Source organism: Mesoplodon mirus (assembly GCF_964341445.2).
Source record: "Mesoplodon mirus genome assembly, chromosome: 11".
NCBI lineage: Eukaryota > Metazoa > Chordata > Mammalia > Artiodactyla > Ziphiidae > Mesoplodon > Mesoplodon mirus.
The window spans coordinates 58,689,696-58,709,665 of NC_138987.1; the positions used below are offsets into that span (position 1 = coordinate 58,689,696).

General features: G+C 52.2%; 2 protein-coding genes across 5 annotated transcripts; both read left to right on the forward strand.

The window, feature by feature from the left end:
- The first annotated feature begins 182 nt into the window (after positions 1 to 182).
- On the forward strand, positions 183 to 11,474 carry LOC309812020 (uncharacterized protein). Of its 4 annotated transcripts, none has more exons than XM_082635422.1 (3): positions 183 to 606; positions 7,226 to 8,594; positions 8,920 to 9,510. In XM_082635422.1, the coding sequence occupies exon 2, from the start codon at positions 7,795 to 7,797 to the stop codon at positions 8,305 to 8,307; it is 513 nt and encodes a 170-aa protein (XP_082491548.1). In that variant the 5' UTR covers positions 183 to 606; positions 7,226 to 7,794; the 3' UTR covers positions 8,308 to 8,594; positions 8,920 to 9,510. The 4 variants fall into 4 exon arrangements, 3 of the variants coding, with proteins under 3 accessions (XP_082491548.1, XP_082491549.1, XP_082491547.1); XM_082635423.1 differs by lacking the exon at positions 183 to 606 and adding an exon at positions 5,720 to 5,744; XR_014295279.1 differs by lacking the exon at positions 183 to 606 and having other exon boundaries at positions 5,830 to 7,587; positions 8,346 to 8,594.
- Positions 11,475 to 14,095: 2,621 nt separating this feature from the next.
- Positions 14,096 to 16,217, forward strand: MFSD5 (major facilitator superfamily domain containing 5). Its single transcript, XM_082635596.1, has 2 exons — positions 14,096 to 14,171; positions 14,610 to 16,217. Exon 2 carries the CDS (start codon positions 14,628 to 14,630, stop codon positions 15,978 to 15,980), a length of 1,353 nt encoding a protein of 450 aa, XP_082491722.1. The 5' UTR covers positions 14,096 to 14,171; positions 14,610 to 14,627; the 3' UTR covers positions 15,981 to 16,217.
- The last annotated feature ends 3,753 nt before the right edge of the window (positions 16,218 to 19,970 follow it).

Here is a 19,970-nt window from a genome sequence, read left to right on the forward strand (position 1 = left end):
CACATCCCTCCCAGCCTGGCTCCCTCCTCCCCCTCCCGCCCTCGCTCCTCCCTCCCCTGCCGCCTGCCCCTGCCCGGCTCCCTCCTCGGTGCCCTGGGGCTGGGGGGCGGGGGGTGGGGTGGGAGGGGGGCTGGGCGGGGCGGGCCAGGACGCCTGGGTCTCTGCCCCGCCCATTTGCTGGGCTTCCTTGGCTCCGTCCCCGGGAGGCCGGGCAAGGCTGGCAGAAGAGGTCAGTGTCCTGGGCCCATGATGCCACCCTTTCTCTCTGGCACTTTTCCCCTTCCTGCCATTTGGGGGGACTGGTTGAGTCCTCTGGCCGGGCTGTGGTTCACGGAGGCCAGTTTCCGTACCTCCTCAGGGTAGGCAGTGGGGGGCTATATCCACGTACCCCCAAGGGGTGGAGTGACCGCACAGGGATATGCCAGAGCAGATGCCACTGTCTTTACCCTTTGCTTAGCCTTCACCTGCAGGTCAAAGTAGGCTCCACTTCCGCTTGCCTACCCCAGCCAGTCCTTTGGTCCCAAGAGCAAACTGGTTGAACTAGTGGAGGTTGTGCGGATGCTAAGTCCTGGGCTTCAGGACCTCTTCCCTGTCACCCTGCCTTGAGTAAGCTGGGGCTAGGGCTCCTGGGTCCCTGGCTGCCTACCTTTAGGCTGGGGTGGAGGGCAAGGGGAACTGTAGCTGAGAGTGGAGGGAGCCTGGGGCTGGGTGTGAGGGGGAAAGCCCAAGGCGGGGGCGGGGGGGGGTGTCTGCCTTACCTAGAGCCTGCCTGCCTGCCTACCTGGTGGATGCACCACGGATGTTGTTGACTCTAGCCCTGTGTGTGTGTGTGTGTGTGTGTGTGCAGGCACGTGCACCCAGTGTCAGTGTCAGGGTCTGATGGGGACATTTCTCTGACTTCAGTGTGACCACCACAGACTCTCAGTCCTAGAGTAGGAACCCCGGGGTGTCAGCGTCCATTCTACTGAGGACAGAGCAAGAGAAGAGTCCAAGCTCTATACATGGAGCTCCAGCACTCCTACAGGAACTAGGGAGGGAGAGAGAAAGTGCAGAAGGGCAGCAGTAGCAGTGGGGGCTGGACTCGGCTGGAGAGATGCACCCAAGGGACCTTCCCCCAGCGACAGTTCTGGGGTGGCCAGCACTGGCGACACTGACTCTTGGTCACGTCACATTTCCCTGCTCTGTCCTCACCGCCACCCTAGGGACCAAGTATCCTCCCTCCGGGGAAAGGGAAAGGCCACTTCTGGTAGCCAGAGTCAGGTGAAGGGGAGAGGAAAGAGGGGGCCTGCTGTGGCTCTCTCAGGAGAACAGGAGCCGTTGATGGGGTGCAGATAAGGCCCTCCCTTTCACACTAGGGGTGGGAAGAGCCGGGAATAGGTACTCCAGGGTCCCGTCCCCAGGTGGCCTGGCTGCTGTTGACTTTGCTTGGTTACCCTGAGAGCAGCTCTCAGCAGTGTGAGAGGGGCGGGTGTCGGAGAGTTGGACCCAGGCGTCCAGGCTGGGGTGGGATGGCACTCAGCCTTTGTGGCAGGGATCCTGTCAGGAGCCTGCAAAGTTAACCCCTCCTGCCCTGGTGGTGGTGGTAGCTGGCGGAAGGAGGGCGGGCCCAGCTGCGGTTTGTGAGTGTGGCCCTAATTCCCCTTCCCTCTCCCAGCACATCTGTACTTGGTTTACAGTGAATGAGTCTCCTGTCCTCATGAACCGGGTGAGGGCACCACTCCCTCCCTGGCCGGGCATCCTGACACAGAACCAGGCACCACCCACCCCTGGAACGCTCTCCCTGCTGGGTAGCCCTTTCTCAACTCTTCCCCTTCTCCTTCTTAGAGGGGCTCAGGGTCTGGTCCCCCAGAGCTAGAGCTCTGAGACTATGCAGCCGGCGTAGCAAACGGGGCCAGGGAAGCTAACGGGGGACAAAACTCTTGGGTAGCCTGGAAAGAGAGAGTGGGTCTGGAATTCCATCTGTCTCTGCCTTCCTCTTTGTCTTGGTTTGTCTGTCTGTCTGCCTCTGTCTTTGTCTCTGGTGGGTGTTTGTCTGTCCATCTGTCTTGGTAACTGTGGCTCCGCCCTTCTGGCAGCCTCTACGGTCCCCAGCCAACGACAGCAGCCAGGGGGCGATGCCCAGGAAGACCCGCCCTGTGCCGGCCCCTCCCCTCGGGATTGCCTCGCCTCCGCCCCCGCCTCTCCCCAGGACCCAATGACTGGGGTCTGTGGGCTGCAGCGGTTTGGAAGTCAAACCAAACAGGCAAAGAGGGGCATTGTGAGGGGTTCAGATTCTTCTCTCCATCTTGCATTGCCACCTGTGCTTTGTCCAAGGATTCTCGGAGGAAGCTGGAGAAGAGGGTCTCCCACTCTGGAAACTGGTAGAGAGAGCTCCCCTCATTTCTCTTTCTCTTGGGTCATCCCCAGTTCTAGGCTTTGCTCTGTTTGTGGTTGCTCCACTTGGTCACCCTGGCAACTTGGAGAAAATGATATCTTGGGGGCCCTAGGACCAGGCTTCCTTTGCTCCCTTCGTCACAAAGGCCAAAAGGAGAGATTGTGAGGAGAGGAAAAGGATCCACACATCTGTCCCAGCTGCCCTGATTTACCATATTGCCCGCCCCTAATTTTCACCCTTGCCCACTCCCCATCAGCATCAAGACACTGAACAGGCAATTTCCCCATGCCCAGTCTGGTACTGGGGGATGTCTTAGGCCACACTCAGAGGTGGCTGGCAGGTGTCTTTGGGAGGTGGGGGGAGCTATGTTACAACCCCCAAGGACATCATTAAGGCACAGAAGTGCCATCGGGGCTTGGAGACCAGGGGCACCCAGGGAGAGCGTGATGAAAACATGTAACAACATGTGTCTTCTTTCCCTTCCTCCCCTCCTCTCCCACCTCCTCCCCCTAGGCCTGCTCTGTGCCGAGGCTGGTGCCAGCCTTGCCCTGGGTGCTTGCTCAGTTTCACCCCTTGTATCAGGCCTATGTTGCTGCTTGCCAGTTTGTTGGTTCTCCTGGTGGATGAGTTTGTGTGTGGAAGATCCTTACCAGCCTCAGAGCTGTCCAGATCCCCACATAGAATAAGGCCTTGATTTTGAAACACAGGATTTTAGGACTGGCCTAAACAACTCTAGGAATTTCTTCCCTGAACATGCACCATTCATGAATTCAGCAAATCTTTATTAAGCATCCGCTATATGCCAAGCACTGTGCTAGGCCCTGGGTATGGTCTCTGCCCTTGCGCTTATAGTCTGGTAGAGGAGTCAGACATGAAACAAATCACCCACGAAATTGCAAGTGACAACCAGCGTGGAGAGGTATAAGGTGCTGTGAGAATGGATAGTAGAAGAGTTTTTTCCCCCAGCCAAGGAGATCAGAAAAGACTTTTGCGAGGGTGTGTGGGGGGGAGTAGAGAGAAGGGAGGGCAGCAGAAGAGTATGTGCAAAGGCCCTGGAATCAGGGTCCTGGCTCCCAGCCACCCTGCTCCCCCAGAAAGAAGAAGGTCCCTCCATACCTGCTCCTCACCTGGACTTTGATATGCTACAAGGGAGGGATGGTAAGCACCTCCTAATGGCCAGAGCAGGACCCTGGGACACCTGGTGATCCTGCCTTGGAATGATTCCACCCATTCCTTCATCTCTTCCTCCAGAAAGGGAAACAGAGGCACAGATAGGGAGGAGGAATCTGCAGGCTTAGGCCCGAGATTACATAGAGAAAACAAGGCCGGACATTGTTGGCAAATCCCTCAGGGTGAAGGATTCCTGAGTTTGCCTGGCTGGAGCCTCACCAGATAGAAACCCTTCTACTCTGATCTGTTTGACCGTGCACCCTCCCTCTCTGGGATCCAGCCCTGACCTGTTCCACTCCCTGGAATGAGGAGCATGTCTGCTTCCACAGTTGCCCCGTGTTTGTGAGCTGAGCGCTCCAGGTGGCTGCCAGTCCCGGTGTGGGTGGGTGCAGCAGTCTGTTTTGTACAGAGCCTCCATCCCGGGTTATGGGGTTATCTCTCCTCTGTCCACTGGGGGGCTTCCAGCTCCTCCTGCCCAGACACCAAGGTTCCAAGCTTCTTCCCTTCTGAAGAAAAGGGATGGAGGGTCCTTTGGGGAGGGAGCAGGCTTCTTGTGGCCATGCCTCCTCCAGAGTTGGCAAAGAGGTCATGGGACCAATGGGGTTAAGTTCCAGCCCTGCTCTGACCCATTTTCCTCCCTGTGCCCACATGCCCTGGGGCCAGGGTGTTGGGTGGGGCGGGCCTGGCACCCCTGCACCCACACCTGGGACTTCCCCTGGATGGAAACTCCCAGAACCCTGGTGTCCTACCTCCTCTGCCAGCTCCCACCAACAGCCTGGGTTCTCTTCACTTACAGTGGGATCTCCCTGTCTGCCAGCTCTCCTCCAGACTACATCTCCGCCTTAGCCCTGAGGGGCCCTGAGGATGTGGGCCCACTTTCTGGGACCATATTTGATGTCTGGCTGCCCTTTCTAGTGAACCCCTTCGAAGAAAAGATGTGAGGCTGGGGAGAGGGCGTTGGGAGGCTATCCTTCGTTGACCATCTCTATGTGCCAGGCGTTGTGCTAGGCATATACATTACTCATTTAATCCACAAAGCAGTCCAGAGAAGTAGCAGTTGTTATCAACCCCATCACAGGGGAGGGAGCTGAGAACCAGAGAGGTTAAGCAGCTTGCCCAATATCACATGGGAACCTAGGTCTTGGTGGTCCTGAGGTCTCTTCACCACGACAGGCTTCCTCCTCTTCTGCAGCTGCCCACCCCTCCATGAGATGAGAGACTTGGAAAAATCAGTTCAGTTCAATCCAATTCAGAAAACAGTTATTGAGCATCTGCTGTAGGCCAGGCCCAGACAGGTGCCAGACCAGTGACAGGGAAGGTTGCTGACTCAAGGTCTGGTGGGAAAGATAGGTATATGAACTAGGCAGTATCTAACTTCAGTGTAATGATTTGAACGAGGCGGCATGGAGTAGAGAAAGAAACAGTACTTCTATTTTCTCTTCCTGAAAGAGTAAAGAAATATATTATGAACAGTGTACAGAATAAATCGGAATAAAGTGAATACCTACTCAGCTGGCATCCAGGTCAAGAAATAGAGTACTTCCTGCTCCAGAAGTTCCCATGTGACTCTCCCATCATCCCCTCCCTCCCTTAAGAAGTAACCACCATCCTGACTTTTGTGATAATTATTTCCTTCTCTTTCTTTATAGTATTAGCACCTATGTATGCATCCCTAATCAATATTACTTAATTTTGCCTGTTTTTGAGGTTTATATAAACGGAATGACACTGTATTACCCTTTTGTGTCTTACTTATTTTGCTCAACTTCTTGTTTGTGAGAGAGATCCAAATTGTTGCACATAACTGTCTTTTTTTATTGTTACAGAGCATTCAGTTGCTTGAATATACCGCAATTAATTTTTTTATTCTACTGTTGGTGAAAGTTTGAGTTGTTTCCAGTCTGGGCTATCATAATGCCACTAAGAACATTCTTTTTTTTTTTTTTTGTGGTACGCAGGCCTCTCACTGTTGTGGCTTCTCCCACTGCAGAGCACAGGCTCCAGACACGCAGGCTCAGCGGCCATGGCTCACGGGCCCAGCCGCTCCGCAGCATGTGGGATCTTCCCGGACCGGGGCACGAACCCGTGTCCCCTGCATCGGCAGGCGGACTCTCTACCACTGCGCCACCAGGGAAGCCCAAGAACATTCTTGTGTGTGTTTCCCAGTACATACATGGAAGAGTTTTTCTAGGCCATAGAAGTAAGAGTCAAAGTGTACGTACAGGAAATCTCAATTTTTACCAGATAATGCCAAACTGTTTTCCAAAATGGTTGTATCAGTTACACAGGAAGCAGAATGTTCTAACCAGGGGCAGGTGTAGGATCAAGAAGACTCATACACCTTTCTTACCTAAAACTCTCAGTGTTTTTCTCTTTTCCTTGGAATAAGATCCAAGTCACTGCCGTGGCTCCCAGGCCCTCTACCTGGCTCTCTGCCTGTGCCATATGACTCTCCGTTTTGCTCTTTGCACTTGCTATCCCCCCTCTCTGGAATGTTCTTCCACTAGCTGTCTCCATGGCTCTCTCCCTCACTTTCTTCAGGTCCTTGCTAAAATGTCACTTCTCACTGGTACTTTCCCTGACCACTGAATTTTCTATTGCAACCTCCAGCCCTCCTTATACCCTTCTCAGCTTTAGTTTTCTTTGTAGTCCAGCCACCTGGGTTCCATTCAGCCTCAAGCAGCTCTCCCCTGGTTGGCCAGCACTTTTTTTTTTTTTTTGGCCATGTGGCATGCAGGATGGAAACTCAGGGTCTTAACCACTGGACCACCAGGGAAGTTCCTGCCAGTGCTTTTATCTCCTCCCAAACCCTTAAGGGCCATCATAGCTGACTGTTTGGGGGCTGTCTAGCTGCCCCTCCTGAAGGATCCACCTCTCTGAGTCATCACATCACCCTGGTTTTTTTTTTCACCCTGTTTTTTTTCATAGCCATTGCCATGCTCTGAAATAAGCTAATGTATTTGTTTGTTTACCTGTTTGGTTTTTGTCTCCACCCTGACCCACCCCTCACTTTAAAGTAAGCTGTCTTGCTCTGTCCCATGGCCAGTGCCTGCTGCATGACAGGCCCTCAGATAATAATTGTCCAGGCTGGTTGTCAGGCTCCCAGAGACAGCCAGCCCCTCCCCCAACCCTCACACCTGGGATTTGCCCTGGCAGGAAACTCCCAGAACCTAGGCTTCCTCCCTCCCCTGCCAGCTCCCACCAACATCGCTGGCTCAGTCTCAGAGTCTCAGAGCATCTGCTGGTGCTGTTGCTGCTTCCCTATGTCTCCTCTAGGGACAATATGGGAGCCTGAAGCAGCCGTTCTGGCCTTCAGGGCTGGAGAGTGATGGGCAGGTGTCAGGTGCCTGGAGCTCAGGAAATACTTTTTTTTAATTAATTAATTTATTTATTTATTTTTGGCTGCATTGGGTCTTCGTTGCAGTGCGCGGGCTTCTCATTGTGGTGGCTTCTCTTGTTGCAGAGCATGGGCTCTATGCGCGCGGGCTTCAGTAGTTGTGGTCCTCAGGCTCTAGAGCGCAGGCTCAGTAGTTGTGGTGCATGGGCTTGGTTGCTCCGCGGCACGTGGGATCTTCCCGGACCAGGGCTCGAACCCGTGTCCCCTGCATTGGCAGGCGGATTCTTAACCACTGTGCCACCAGGGAAGTCCCCAAGAAATACTTTTTTTTTTTTTTTTTTTAGGTACGCGGGCCTCTCACTGTTGTGGCCTCTCCCGTTGCGGAGCACAGGCTCCGGACGAGCAGGCTCAGTGGCCATGGCTCACGGGCCCAGCCACTCCGCAGCATGTGGGATCTTCCCAGACCGGGGCACGAACCTGTGTCCCCTGCATCGGCAGGCGGACTCTCTACCACTGCGCCACCGGGGAAGCCCAGAAATACTTTTTGATTGAATAAAGGGGAAGACTTCAGAGATGATGGGACCTCGCCAGGTGGAGAAAAGAGAAAGGGCACTGGGAGCAGGAGGAAGAGTGGAAACAAAGGACTGGAGGCATGAAAGTGCACATGCTATTTGGAGGACAGACGTGCTCTGGTCTGGTGCCCTTGGTGGGTTCTCAGTGGAGGGGAGGGGAGCAGGCAGGCCGGGAAGTGGAGGGCTAGCTGGGGAAGTCTGAGCTGCTGCAGGCTCAGAGAGGCTCAGCAGTGGCTTAGGCTTAATCCTGCCCACACCCCTGCTCCCCACTGTCCCCCCTCTGACCCCACCCCTGCCCTCCCCTTCACCCAACCCCCCAGCCTGGCCGCTTCTGCAGCTGAATGGACTTCTCTCTGGGCCTACGTTTGGGGCCTCGGAACAAGAAGCCCAGCCACCAACATCCCCCTCCACCCTCCGGGCACGGCCCACCGGCTGCCTCCCCTTGTCTGTCCTGCCCGCCCTCTGCCTGTGCCTGCCCCTGCCCTGGCTGTCCCCCTCCCACCTGCTCCTGCACTACCTATCCCTATTGCGCAGCTCCGTGCCCCTCCTGTCCCGGCCTCCCTGGCCCACCCTGTGCGTGCCCCTGCCCTCCCTGCCCTGCCTGTCCCCCCTCGACTTGTCCCCTCAGCTCCTGCAGCCCCTGCTCTGCTCCGCATCTGACCTGCTGCCACCCCTCTGCCTGCCCCATGTACCCTTGCTCCAGGGGTCAAGCTGCCTGTTCCAGCTCCTGCTTGGGCTGCAGTGACAGCTGTGGCCGTGGCCGGGGGGCTGCCCAGGGACCTCCAGTCTCTGCCGGCCACTGCAGCTGTTGCTTCAGGGGACACCGCACCTCTCGACACTGTCTGATAGTCTAGCTGGGCTGTTGCCCCTTGAGAGATTGCCTATCTTCCAGGGCACTTCTGCAGCTGCTTCCTCAGGGAGGAGGCAGAAGCTCTGGAGGATGGAGAAGGATCAGCTGGACCCCTCACCCAGGCAGGGAGAGGAGGCTGGCTGCTGAGATCCCCCGGCCTCCTCCTCAGTCCCGGGACATCTGCTTTGAAGCTAGTTTCTGGGCATGCTCTCACAGGTTCCAGAACCTCCTCTTCTGCAGCTTCTGGAATGGAAAGTGTTCTTCTCAGAGCCTCTCCCACGGCCCCTGAAGGTGAGCAAGTTGGCCATGTTCCCCTCTAGTCAGCCTCCCCTGGAGACCCTTCCTGGCTCATCTTCTCTGCAGTTTGCATAGATAAGATGGATTCCTCCTCTAGAGGCGACAGGGGATCCTTTGTCCAGGGACCACATTTCTTGCCCTGTGGACCTCCACCCATATCCCTAAATGATCCAAGAATCTCTGAATCCCTTACCTCTCATCATGAGCCTGGTAAGGAAGGTCAATGGCTCTTGGACCAGAAGAAGAGGCTGAGCAGAGAATTCTTGGTTCCTCCCTCCCCTTGGATATCATGACATCCTTCATGGTCCTTTGCTTCTAGGAACCTGGTGCTCTCTACCTGGATGTCTTATCTCTCAAATCTCTGAGTGCTCGCCCAGCCGCCTGACCTCAATCTTCCAGCAATAATCCCATCTGTTACATCCATGCTCATCTGGCAGGGGCATGATGGAAGCTGGGAACCCTTGACTCCGGTTCCCAGTGATCCCATCCACACATAGCTAGTCATAAGTCCCTTGTCCCCGGGGGTGGGGCTGGGGCTGGGGGTTTGGAGAAGCCGCCAAGAAGAAGCTGGAAGTGATAGACGCTGGCATCTGCGTGGGACTGGATCTTAAGCTGAGAGCCCCTAAGCACCCCTCCACATTCCCCAAGTTCTCTGACACTGGTCTGCTTCAATCTTCCTTTTCTCAGCCTCCTTCTCTGGAACCCTTTGTTCTTTCCTTTCTATCTCTGTTTATCCTTCTGCTTATCCTTCCTTCTAGCTTTCTACACCACTCTCTCCATTTCTGTTTCCTTTTTTCTGTCACCTGGACTTTCTGCCTTCACCTAACTTGTGTCTCTACATCTGTTTCCCCCACTCGTCCCTCCCTTTCCCCATCTAATTTAAAATCTTGTTTTCTTCCTTTTTTCTTTTAAAAATAAATTTATTTATTTATTTATTTTTGGCTGCGTTGGGTCTTCGTTGTGGGCTTTCTCTAGTTGTGGAGAGCGGGGGCTACTCTTCGTTGCAGTGCGTGGGCTCTAGGCAGAGGGGCTTCAGTAGTTGTGTCTCGGGCTCTAGAGCTCAGGCTCAATAGTTGAGATCAGGCTCTAGAGCGCAGGCTCAGTAGTTTCAGCACATGGGCTTAGTTGCTCCACCGCATGTGGGATCTTCCTGGACTAGGGATCAAACCCACGTCCCCTGCATTGGCAGGTGGATTCTTAACCACTGCGCCACCAGGGAAGTTCCTCTTCCTTGGTCTTTTGATTCACCTCCTGCCTCTCTCCTTTTCTGTCCTATTCTGCTTCTGGGTGCAAGTCATTCTCGATCTCTTCCATTTCTATTTCCCTTTCTGTCTTTGTTCCTGTCTTCTGGGTCCAGCTATTTTCCAATTCCTATCTCTCTTTCTGCCTCCCCCAAATCTGGTTTTCTCTCTCTCTCTCTCTCTGGGTCCTGCAGCTGCCTGCACACCAGGCCTATGTCATGCCCATCTCATTGCTGCCCAAGGGCCAGGACACCAAGTCCTCCATTGTCTATCTGTCCCCCAAACACCCCATGCCCTGGAGTGAGTGAGGGCTGGACAGAGCTACCAGAATAGACCCTTCTTCCCCTGCCCACTGTCCAGGCCATCCATCCCTACTCAGCTCTAAGCCCAAAACTTTTAAAAAATGAAGTTTTTCTCCCAACTTCATATTCTGAAAATGGCAACCAGAAAGAAAAAGAATTATGCATTTATGCTGCCTGTCCTGTGTAACTTATATTTCAGGGTGGCCAAATAGCTCTAAGTGGTGGAGAAAACTTCTTATTTACAGAAGAACTCCAGCTAATGTAGAAGGAATATGGAATTAGAAAAATCACCATTTTGCAACCCCTAATGAAATAATTGGTCAAAGCAAGAATCGTCAATGGATGAAACCAAGGATGGTGGTTGATGGAGAACTTTACAATGGAGGAATAAGGCTGTCACTACCTGACCCCACTGATGAATCTTAGCATCGCTAAAAATGGCACAACCACATGCCGTGTACCTCCTGATATGACGCAATCTGAAGCACTCAGCACCACCTGTGAAGGACTCTAGCCAAACAGAGAAACAAACAAAAAAACTGAACATGATTCTAATCAAACCTCTAGAGCTAATCTCCATTTAATGAGAAATATGGGGGGGTGGAGGAACAAATTAAATGACACAACAAGGAAGTAAGAAAACATATCCAGAACGTGGGACATTCTAAAGGAGATCTGACTGGATTTCTTCAACTAGTCAATGGCTGGTGGTGGTGGTGGGGAGACCTTGCTTGGTTCCTGATTGGGACCACCCAATTATAAAGAGACATTTTTAGACTGTTGGAAACATTTAATTATGAACTGAGTGCTTACAATGCCAAGGAATCTGTGTTGATTTTGTTAAATGTGAAAAATGGCTTTGAGGTTATGTAAGAAAAGGTCCGTATTTCCTAGAGATGCACACTGAAGTATGGAGTGAAGTGATGTATTTAATTTTAAGTATTTTTGCAAACAAAAAAAGAAAGAAAGAAGGAGAAGAAACAAAGGGACAAAAATCAATATTGTTGAATTAAGTATATAGGGTTTCATAGAACTATGCTCTCTACCTTTATGTATGTTTGAACATTTTCATAATAGAAGTTTTAAATGATGCTCCTCTGGTAAGCATGGTTCCTAGTAATTCCCAGAGCATCCTCCCCACCTGCCCTGAAAGCCAGACTTCCCCTGTGACTCCCCACACACAGACCCCAGCCCTCCTTGCCCTCTACTAGAAGTGTGTCCTAGAGATGGAATTGCACTCCCAGGCTGTCCTTTATCCCCTTCAGTCCCCTGCTGCTCAGCTGGCACATTTCCCATGTGTAGGATCTTTCCCAGCTGTGCTTCACAGCTTCGAGGGGCCAGGGGAACCTTAAAGAGTTAACATATTTTGAATAGGTCCTACAATAAAAGTAATCCAAAATAATGTAATCTTCCTTAAAGTCTCTCTTTGTCAGGTGCTTCTTAGCAAAATGCAACTCAACAATGGAGAGCACTGGCCTCCATCCTAGAAAACAGAAGACAAAGCACGTAAGGCCATCCTGTCCCACTCCCTGCCTTCATTCAGGATGACCTCCTCCCTCAAAGAAAAGACCACCAGGAACTGAGAGACTGGGTATCAGGAGTTCAAGGGGTTTCAGTCCAGGATCAGAATAGAAGGCCATTTGGATCCCTCATGCCCTCACTCACTGAATGACCTTGGGAAATCATGATTTTTGAGTCTTCGTGTTTCTAGACAAATGCATGGGAACCAATACCTTTTCTACTCTCTAGAAGTTTGCCAGTTAGGGATAAAGGCACCTTGGAACTTGTAGGATATAAATCTCATCTGTTTACTTTATCATAAGAAAGTATTTCTCAAGTTATAATTCCAGATTCTCCCACCCTCTACCCTCCAAACTTTAGAATAAAGAAAACCAACAGGGGCTTCCCTGGTGGCGAAGTGATTGAGAATCTACCTGCCAATGCAGGGGACACGGGTTCGAGCCCTGGTCTGGGAGGATCCCACGTGCCGCGAAGCAACTAGGCCCGTGAACCACAACTGCTGAGCCTGCGCGTCTGGAGCTTGTGCTCCGCAACGAGAGCCCGCGACGGTGAGAGGCCCCCGCTCGCCACAACTAGAGAAAGTCCACACACAGAAAAGAAGACCCAACACAGCCAAAAATAAATAAATAAATAAATAAAATACGAAGAAAAGAAAACCAACATTTGCTAATCACCTGTGCAGGTGGGTGAACCCATTTAATCTTCTTAGAAATCACGAGTGTGGAACTGGAAAGATCTGGGTCCCAGTTCTGACTCTACCTCTTAACCATGTGACTCTAGTCATGTTACTTAACCTTTCCAGTTCTGAAGGATAATCATAGTAACTACCTAAAGGGTTGTTGTGACAGCTAAACAATTCATCTACAGCAGTTGGCCCGCCCAGGACTTCTTAAGACAGAACTTAGGTACATAATAACTGTTTGATAAGTGTTACCAGCTAATAAAGACCAGCACTTTTTAGAGTAGTTTACACGTATTAACTTATTCATTCATTTATTCATCAAATATTTATTGAATGTTTTTATGTACCATTAACCATTTTAAGTACTGGGAATACAAGTGAACAAAACAGATAAAAATCTGTAGGGAGAAGAAATAGTAAATAAGCAAAATATATAGTGTGCCAGATGGTGTTAAGTGCTATGGAGAAAATGCAGCAAAGGAGAATAGAGAGTTGGTAGGGAAGCAGGTAGATTACTGTGGCAGAGGTGGTGGTGTTTTTTCAAACAGGTTGGCCAAGGAAGGCCTCTCTGATAAGGTGACACTTGAAGACAGAACTGCAGGGGCTGAGGGAGGGAACCATGTGGATATCTGGGAGAAGAACCAGAACTTTACAGGGCACAGTGTGCAAAGGCCCTGGTGGTAGACAGTATAGATGGAGAAGGCTTAGGAAGGAGAATGGTAGGAGATAAGGTCAGAGATGTAGCAGTGGAACAGAGGACAGAGGGTTTTGTAGGCCATTATAATGATTTTGGATTTTATGCTTTGTGAGATGGGAAGCCATTGGAGGGTTTTGAGGAGATACTACTAGGCTGGAAAGAGTTTAAATAACCTTTCCAAGGTAACACAGCTGGTAAGTGGCAGAGGGTGGGCATCCGGCTCCAAGGCTGAAATTCTTAACCCTTAACTGCCACTGAACTTTAGCCTTTTTGATTTGGGCGCTGCTCTCCTATGACTGTCGACCAAGAAACTGGGACACTGATAAGTCATATGGCTTGCCCGAGGCCACAGGGTTGGGATTTGAGGCTTGGCCGTCTGCAAACCGGAGTCCAAGTCCTTTACACCACACTGCCTCCCTCAGGTGTCTGGGCCATACTGACTTCTGGCCTGGAGGTCACTACTCTGGGAGAGGAGGGAAGCGAGGAGCCCGTCTCGGCTTGGGGCGGCGATGTTCCTCAAGAAGCTCAAGCCCCGGCTCTGCGGTACTGCTGGCATTTTCCCAGGCACAGCTGCGCTCCCTATCCCACGGCACGGAGGAAGAGACAGAAAATGTGTCTTTACTTCCAGGGGGCCCCGTAGGTATCCCGGAGTCGAAGGAGCGGCTGTCACGGGAGGGCAGCGGACAGGGCCAAACCCGGAGCAGCGACCACCAACGCCTCCTGTTGAGCCCCAGCAGGCGTCCGCCCTGGTTGGGGCAAGAGGGCGGAGTAGGGGCGGGGTTTGAGCGCCGCGCCCCCGTCACGTGACGGGACCCATCATGGCTGCGGCCAGAGGGCTCCCAGGCTCCCGGAAGCAGGCTGTGAGGGGCGGGCGCGCTGGGGGAACCCGAGCCGGAGGTAGAGCGGGCAGGGCGGCCGGGCGGCCTGGAGCCGGGCGTGTCCGGAGCGTCCCCGCGGACCGGGGCAGCAGGTGAAATGGTGTCTGGGCGAGGCACGAGCGGATGTGGCGGCGCTGGGCGGGGACTAGGGGGCGCATTGTGTGTGTAGGGGGGTGCCCTGACCTGCAGGAGAGAGAATCTGAGATGCACGCGCGTGACCCAGAAGCAACTCGAGAGGCCCGCGCGGGCGGTAGGGATGCCCGGGACAGATGACGAGACATTGAGGGCAAAAACGGGCTCCCCAAAGAGGATGGGAGGTAACAGAAGGAAGTATTGTATGCATAAGCTACTGTGGGAGAGGGCAGCAGCCCCTTAACTGCAGGGCTGGGATTAGTGAAGGAACTCCCTCTCTGCTATACCAGGCAAGGCTGGGGCGAATGCTCAATCTTCTCCCCTCTCCCACCCCTTCCCTGCCGCCCAGTGTCCTTGGAGACCACTCTGGTGGGCCACTCCTGCCACCCACCCAACTGGTCCCTCCGGTCTGAGCTCCGGGGGAGTGGAGTTGAGGGGTGGGGAAGTGCAGGTGGCAGCGGGGGTTGGGTGGAGCTGCCTTTTGCTTAGACACGCAGCCCCTTGACAGCGCTATCCGGGCAATGGATGTGACTCTGAAGCCCCCTTCTCTCCCTAGGTCTTCCGGGGGCCGGCCATGCTGGTGACTGCCTACCTTGCCTTTGTGGTCCTCCTGGCCTCCTGCCTGGGGTTGGAGCTGTCAAGATGCCGGGCTAAGCCCTCTGGAAGAGCCTGCAGCAATCCCTCCTTCCTTCGGTTTCAACTGGATTTCTATCAAGTCTACTTCCTGGCCCTGGCAGCTGACTGGCTCCAGGCCCCCTACCTCTATAAACTCTATCAACATTACCACTTCCTGGAGGGACAAATTGCCATCCTCTATGTCTGCGGCCTTGCCTCCACAGTCCTCTTTGGACTGGTGGCCTCCTCCCTTGTGGATTGGCTGGGTCGCAAGAAGTCTTGTGTCCTCTTCTCCCTCACTTACTCTCTCTGCTGCTTAACCAAACTCTCTCGGGACTACTTTGTGCTGCTGGTGGGCCGAGCACTTGGTGGGCTGTCCACAGCCCTGCTCTTCTCGGCCTTTGAGGCCTGGTACATCCACGAGCATGTGGAACGGCATGACTTCCCCGCAGAGTGGATCCCGGCTACCTTTGCCCGAGCTGCCTTCTGGAATCATGTGATGGCTGTAGTGGCAGGTGTGGCAGCTGAGGCCGTGGCCTGCTGGATGGGCCTGGGGCCTGTAGCACCCTTTGTGGCTGCCATCCCTCTCTTGGCTCTGGCTGGGGCCTTGGCCCTTCATAACTGGGGAGAGAACTACGATCGGCAGCGTGCCTTCTCAAGGACCTGTGCTGGGGGCCTGCGCTGCCTCCTGTCGGACCGTCGTGTGCTGCTGCTAGGCACCATTCAGGCCCTGTTTGAGAGTGTCATCTTCATCTTTGTTTTCCTCTGGACGCCTGTGCTGGACCCACATGGGGCCCCGCTGGGCATCATCTTCTCCAGCTTCATGGCAGCCAGCCTGCTCGGCTCTTCTCTGTACCGCATCGCTACCTCCAAGAGGTACCACCTCCAGCCCATGCACCTAGTCTCCCTCGCTGTCCTCATCGTCGTCTTCTCCCTCTTCATGTTGACCTTCTCTACCAGCCCAGGCCAGGAGAGTCCGGTGGAGTCCTTTATAGCCTTCCTCCTTATCGAATTGGCCTGTGGGCTGTACTTTCCCAGCATGAGCTTCCTGCGGAGAAAAGTGATCCCCGAGACAGAGCAAGCTGGTGTCCTCAACTGGTTCCGGGTGCCCCTGCACTTACTGGCCTGCCTGGGGCTTCTGGTCCTCCATGACAGCGATCGCAGAACGGGCACTCGCAACATGTTCAGCATCTGCTCCGCCGTTATGGTGATGGCTCTGCTGGCGGTGGTGGGGCTCTTCACCGTGGTCAGGCATGATGCCGAGCTGCGGGTGCCCTCGCCCACTGGGGAGCCCTGTGCCCCTGAGCTCTAATCCTGTTCCAGGACGAGGGAGCTGGGATGGACCCCTGAATCCCACCTCTCCAGGGCTGTACAGATCTCTCTCTGACTTTGCGACTATCTGGCCCCTCCTCCTGTCCTGGGGCCCCTCCTGCCAGTGCTTTGGGTTGGGAAGCACATGGGGGTGATGGCCTGGAAAGAAGATGCTGAAAGTTGCCTCTGTGTCACTCTCTCCCCCCTTTCTACTTAAAAATAAACACTTTGAATTGATCATCGATTTGATTTACTCATCCTCACCTGTACCCACCTCAGTAGTTCTGGTGAGAGGGCAGCTGGAGGTTGTGAGGAGAGAGGTGGGGTTACCAGCAGAAGGTTTGTACTTCTAGCCTCTCTAAGACTGCCTCCAGCTTAAACTGAGAGCTGTGGAATTGCCTGTCAACAGAAATGGGTGGGAAATGCCTGAGGCCCCTAGATCCTCCATATCTTGTTACTCTGGGGTCAGGCACCCTCCCCGGCTGCCAAGCAAAAACCTTGCTCCACATCCAGGGTGAGGTAGTCTCTGGAGCATATGGGGTGGGTGCCCATGCCACTGAGCAAAGATTCCAGGGGCTTGAGCTGCGTCTGTGACCACCCCTTGGGGCAAATCCGGAGCCTTCCTGCAGGAACAAGCTTGCAGCTCAGCACATGTGTGCTGTCTGCCTTCTGCCTCTGGGGCTGTAGATGCACCATTTGTCCAGCATCACTGGGGTCCACCAGCTCCTGTATCCTTGCATGAAACCCAAGTGGAGGGCTGCCGAGGAGAGAGAGCAGTGAATGGATGAGGGACTGGGATCTTGTCTGTACCTGACTCTTCCCCACCCAGAGTGAGTGAGGGTGAGGGAGCCATCAGGGCAGGAAACAGTACCAGTAGGAACACCAGTTCTGTGAGCCCCTCCCTGCCTCACCTCCGATTGTATCTGCCTTTCCTCCTCCCAGCCAAACCTGGGCTTCTCAGGGGAAGCAGAGCCAGCAGTTAAGAAAGGTGGGGATGGAGGGAGGGTAGGCCCAAGGGTGTGTCCTGGAATGTGCTTGAGGTGGGCATGAGGGACCTACCTGTCTGGAAAAGAGGTTGACCTTTCCGTGGGTCCCAGACTACTTCCCAGACAGGAGGATGCAAGACTTTCCAAGAGCTGCAGGTCCAAACCTGTGTAGGGAGATAGCATCAGCTGGTGTGGGAGGAATGTGGGGTGGATGTGCTCCTGCAGGGTGAGGCCAAGGGGGAGGGAAGAGCGGTGGTCTCAGGTCCCTAGTCAGACAGGGGAAAAAACACATTCCCCCACCCAGCCTGCAGGGAATAGAAGTTGAGGTTAAGTATGAAAAAACGTATCTTTTCTTTCCCCCATCTTGAGGCTAAAACAGTCTGTTGCAGTAACTCCACTTCCCCTTTCTGCCCTGTGGAGCTGGACCTCGATGTATTTTAGTTATTTGTAGACTTTCCATTTCTCTCTACCACAGTATGATCTCCTTGAAGACAGGAGGAAATTGTGTCCGATTTGCCCTTGTCTCCCCCATATATACACACAAGTGGGGGCTTGGCCTGTGGCTGTGCTCAGTAAATGTCTGGAGAGGAGACAGGCTAGCTCACACGTGGCTTTTCAAGAGCCACCCATCTGGGAAATCTATTAGACTAGAATCCAGAGCCTAGTTAATGATTTGTTGTTTTGGATGACAGTAATTGTTTACTGATGGAAGCATGAGGGGGCCCCATATTCCTAAGTGATAAGGAAATGGGGGGGTAGAGGAGACAGACTAATGAGTTTCCCTTAGCTTTGTCCCTGCTGAGCTTTCTTCAAAGGAGCTGGTAGCAGATAGAGTGGGGAGGGTTCTTCCTGTCAAGACTCATCGGGTGTGAAGAGCTCACAGGCATCTTAAGAGATTGTCCAGTCAGCCTTAAACATATTTTCGTTGAGCACCTACTATATGCCATGCACTGTATTACTAGGTGCTGGTGAAATTTTTTACCCAAGAGGAAAATCCACTTAAAGGGCATGTAGCAAGTGGATGGCAAAGCCAAGGCTAAACCTTGCCTCCTGCTGCCTGCCCAGTACACTCTCTATATGGCATGTACTGACTCTGTCCCCTGGGCCTTCACCTACCTGCCTTTCCCCCTCTAGCCCTCTTCCCTCCTCCCGAGCCCTGTCCCTGGAGAAGGGCAAGAGAGTGGGAGCACTTAGCCGTGGCCACCTGGCCCACCTTTGGAAATTTACCCATATGGGGCAAATGAGGGATTGCTTCACCAGGTGCATGCTGCCTGCAAAACGATGCTTGGGATGCCTTGCTGAGAGGCAGCAGAGGGAACTGGTGAAGAGCATGGAGTCAGAGCCTGACTGCCTGGGTTCAAATTTGTGCCTCAGTTTCCTCATCTATAAAATGGGGATGATGGTGTAGTTTCTACTCCTAGGGCTCATGTGAGGATTAAATTAAGCACTTAGAGCAGCAGTTGGCCCCCAGTGTAAGTACTACATAAGTGTTTGCTTTCATATTTTATTGTTTAACTTTTTCAATCCAGCTGAGCCTAGCCAGATTGGGGTGTGAGAATGAGTGGATGGGACTGTAATGGGGTGTAGAACTTTCCAACCCATCCCAGTGGTTGGGCGATTCCCAGCAGTGTTTATCCTTGGTCCTGGCCCAGAGAGCAGGATCAAGATATCTGAGAAGCCTTCTACTCTGGGGTATGTGAGCAGCTGAGGAGGGTGTCAGTGTGTTCCACTTGAACTCATTTCCTCTTCCTCAAGTGGGAAGGTCAGCTTGGTGTCAGACTTGATACACACCACCATCTTTCACTAAGAGAGGCTCCTGATTTTCTGACTTTCCATCCAGCTGGATATATAATTATTTTGTTTGGAGCATTTAAGTGATCCTGAGGAGAACAGAAACAGCCCAAGGAACCAGGAGCCAATGGACAAGAAGGCAGGAGGACTGGGTCATGAGGACAGTACTGCGTTCTGAGGCTGGAGAATGACCTCTTCCTGGAAATTCAGTCCCTGCTCAGGGAGGGGAATGGCTGCCCCCAGTTAATAGCCATGACCCTTTGGCTGGGTCTAGGTTCCACTCCCCAACACACTTTCCCTAACCCCAATCCTGTGGTTCTCCTTGTTGCTTTTATTATTTTTTGCCACCACTTCCCCACAGAACCACAGAATAGAATTATTAGACAAACAAAAGTTTGTCATGCTTGGGATCAGACCTAATGTTATAAAAATATGTCACATTTGCTTTAATAATTTTTTTTAACAATAAAGTAATATGGGCTCATTGTAAAAGAGTCAAATGCAAATACAGAAATATATATTTAATATAAATATATGAATGTAAATACATGTTTATATAATGTTACATTAAAATACATATATTTATATTGATGTATAAATATATTACAAATATAAATACATATATACATATAGAAATATAAAATGTAAAAAATGATAGGCTCCCTTAAGCCTGCTCTTCATACCACTGTTAAATGTTTACAGTCTAGTGCATAGAATGTTTTTTTAATAAAAATGAATCATACCTTTCATGTGGCAACTTGTTTGTTTTTTATATAAAAGTATATCTTGTTTTTTACATAAAAGTATATCTTGGTTTTCTCTTTTTAAAACGATTGAAATCCACAGGAAGACTATAACAGTCATTCATGTATCTCTGACATCTTCATATGTCCTTATATATAAAACATGCCTTTTAACAGCTGTGAAGCCTCGTTGGGCCTTTGGAAAGCATTTCATATCTGTTCTAGTTGAGGCTGGCAGAACCCCTGGCAGGGAGTGAGGCTAGATGTTACTACCCCATTTCACAGATTAATAATAAATTGAGCTGGGACTAGAACCTGGCTCCTCTGTCCAGACTCAAGTTGAAAGCTCTTTTCACTGTCCCGTACTGTCTCTTTGTAAACGTCAGGGATTCAAGTGAGGGATTGAATTATGTGACTCAAATTCACATTGGTCAGCACTTTTTTTTTTCAGTTTTATCATAGTTTTTTTTT

Coding starts and splice junctions, on each gene's coding strand:
- MFSD5 (XM_082635596.1), top strand. CDS start 14,628: ATGCTGGTGACTGCCTACCTTGCCTTTGTGGTCCTCCTGGCCTCCTGC.
- LOC309812020 (XM_082635422.1), top strand. CDS start 7,795: ATGGACTTCTCTCTGGGCCTACGTTTGGGGCCTCGGAACAAGAAGCCC.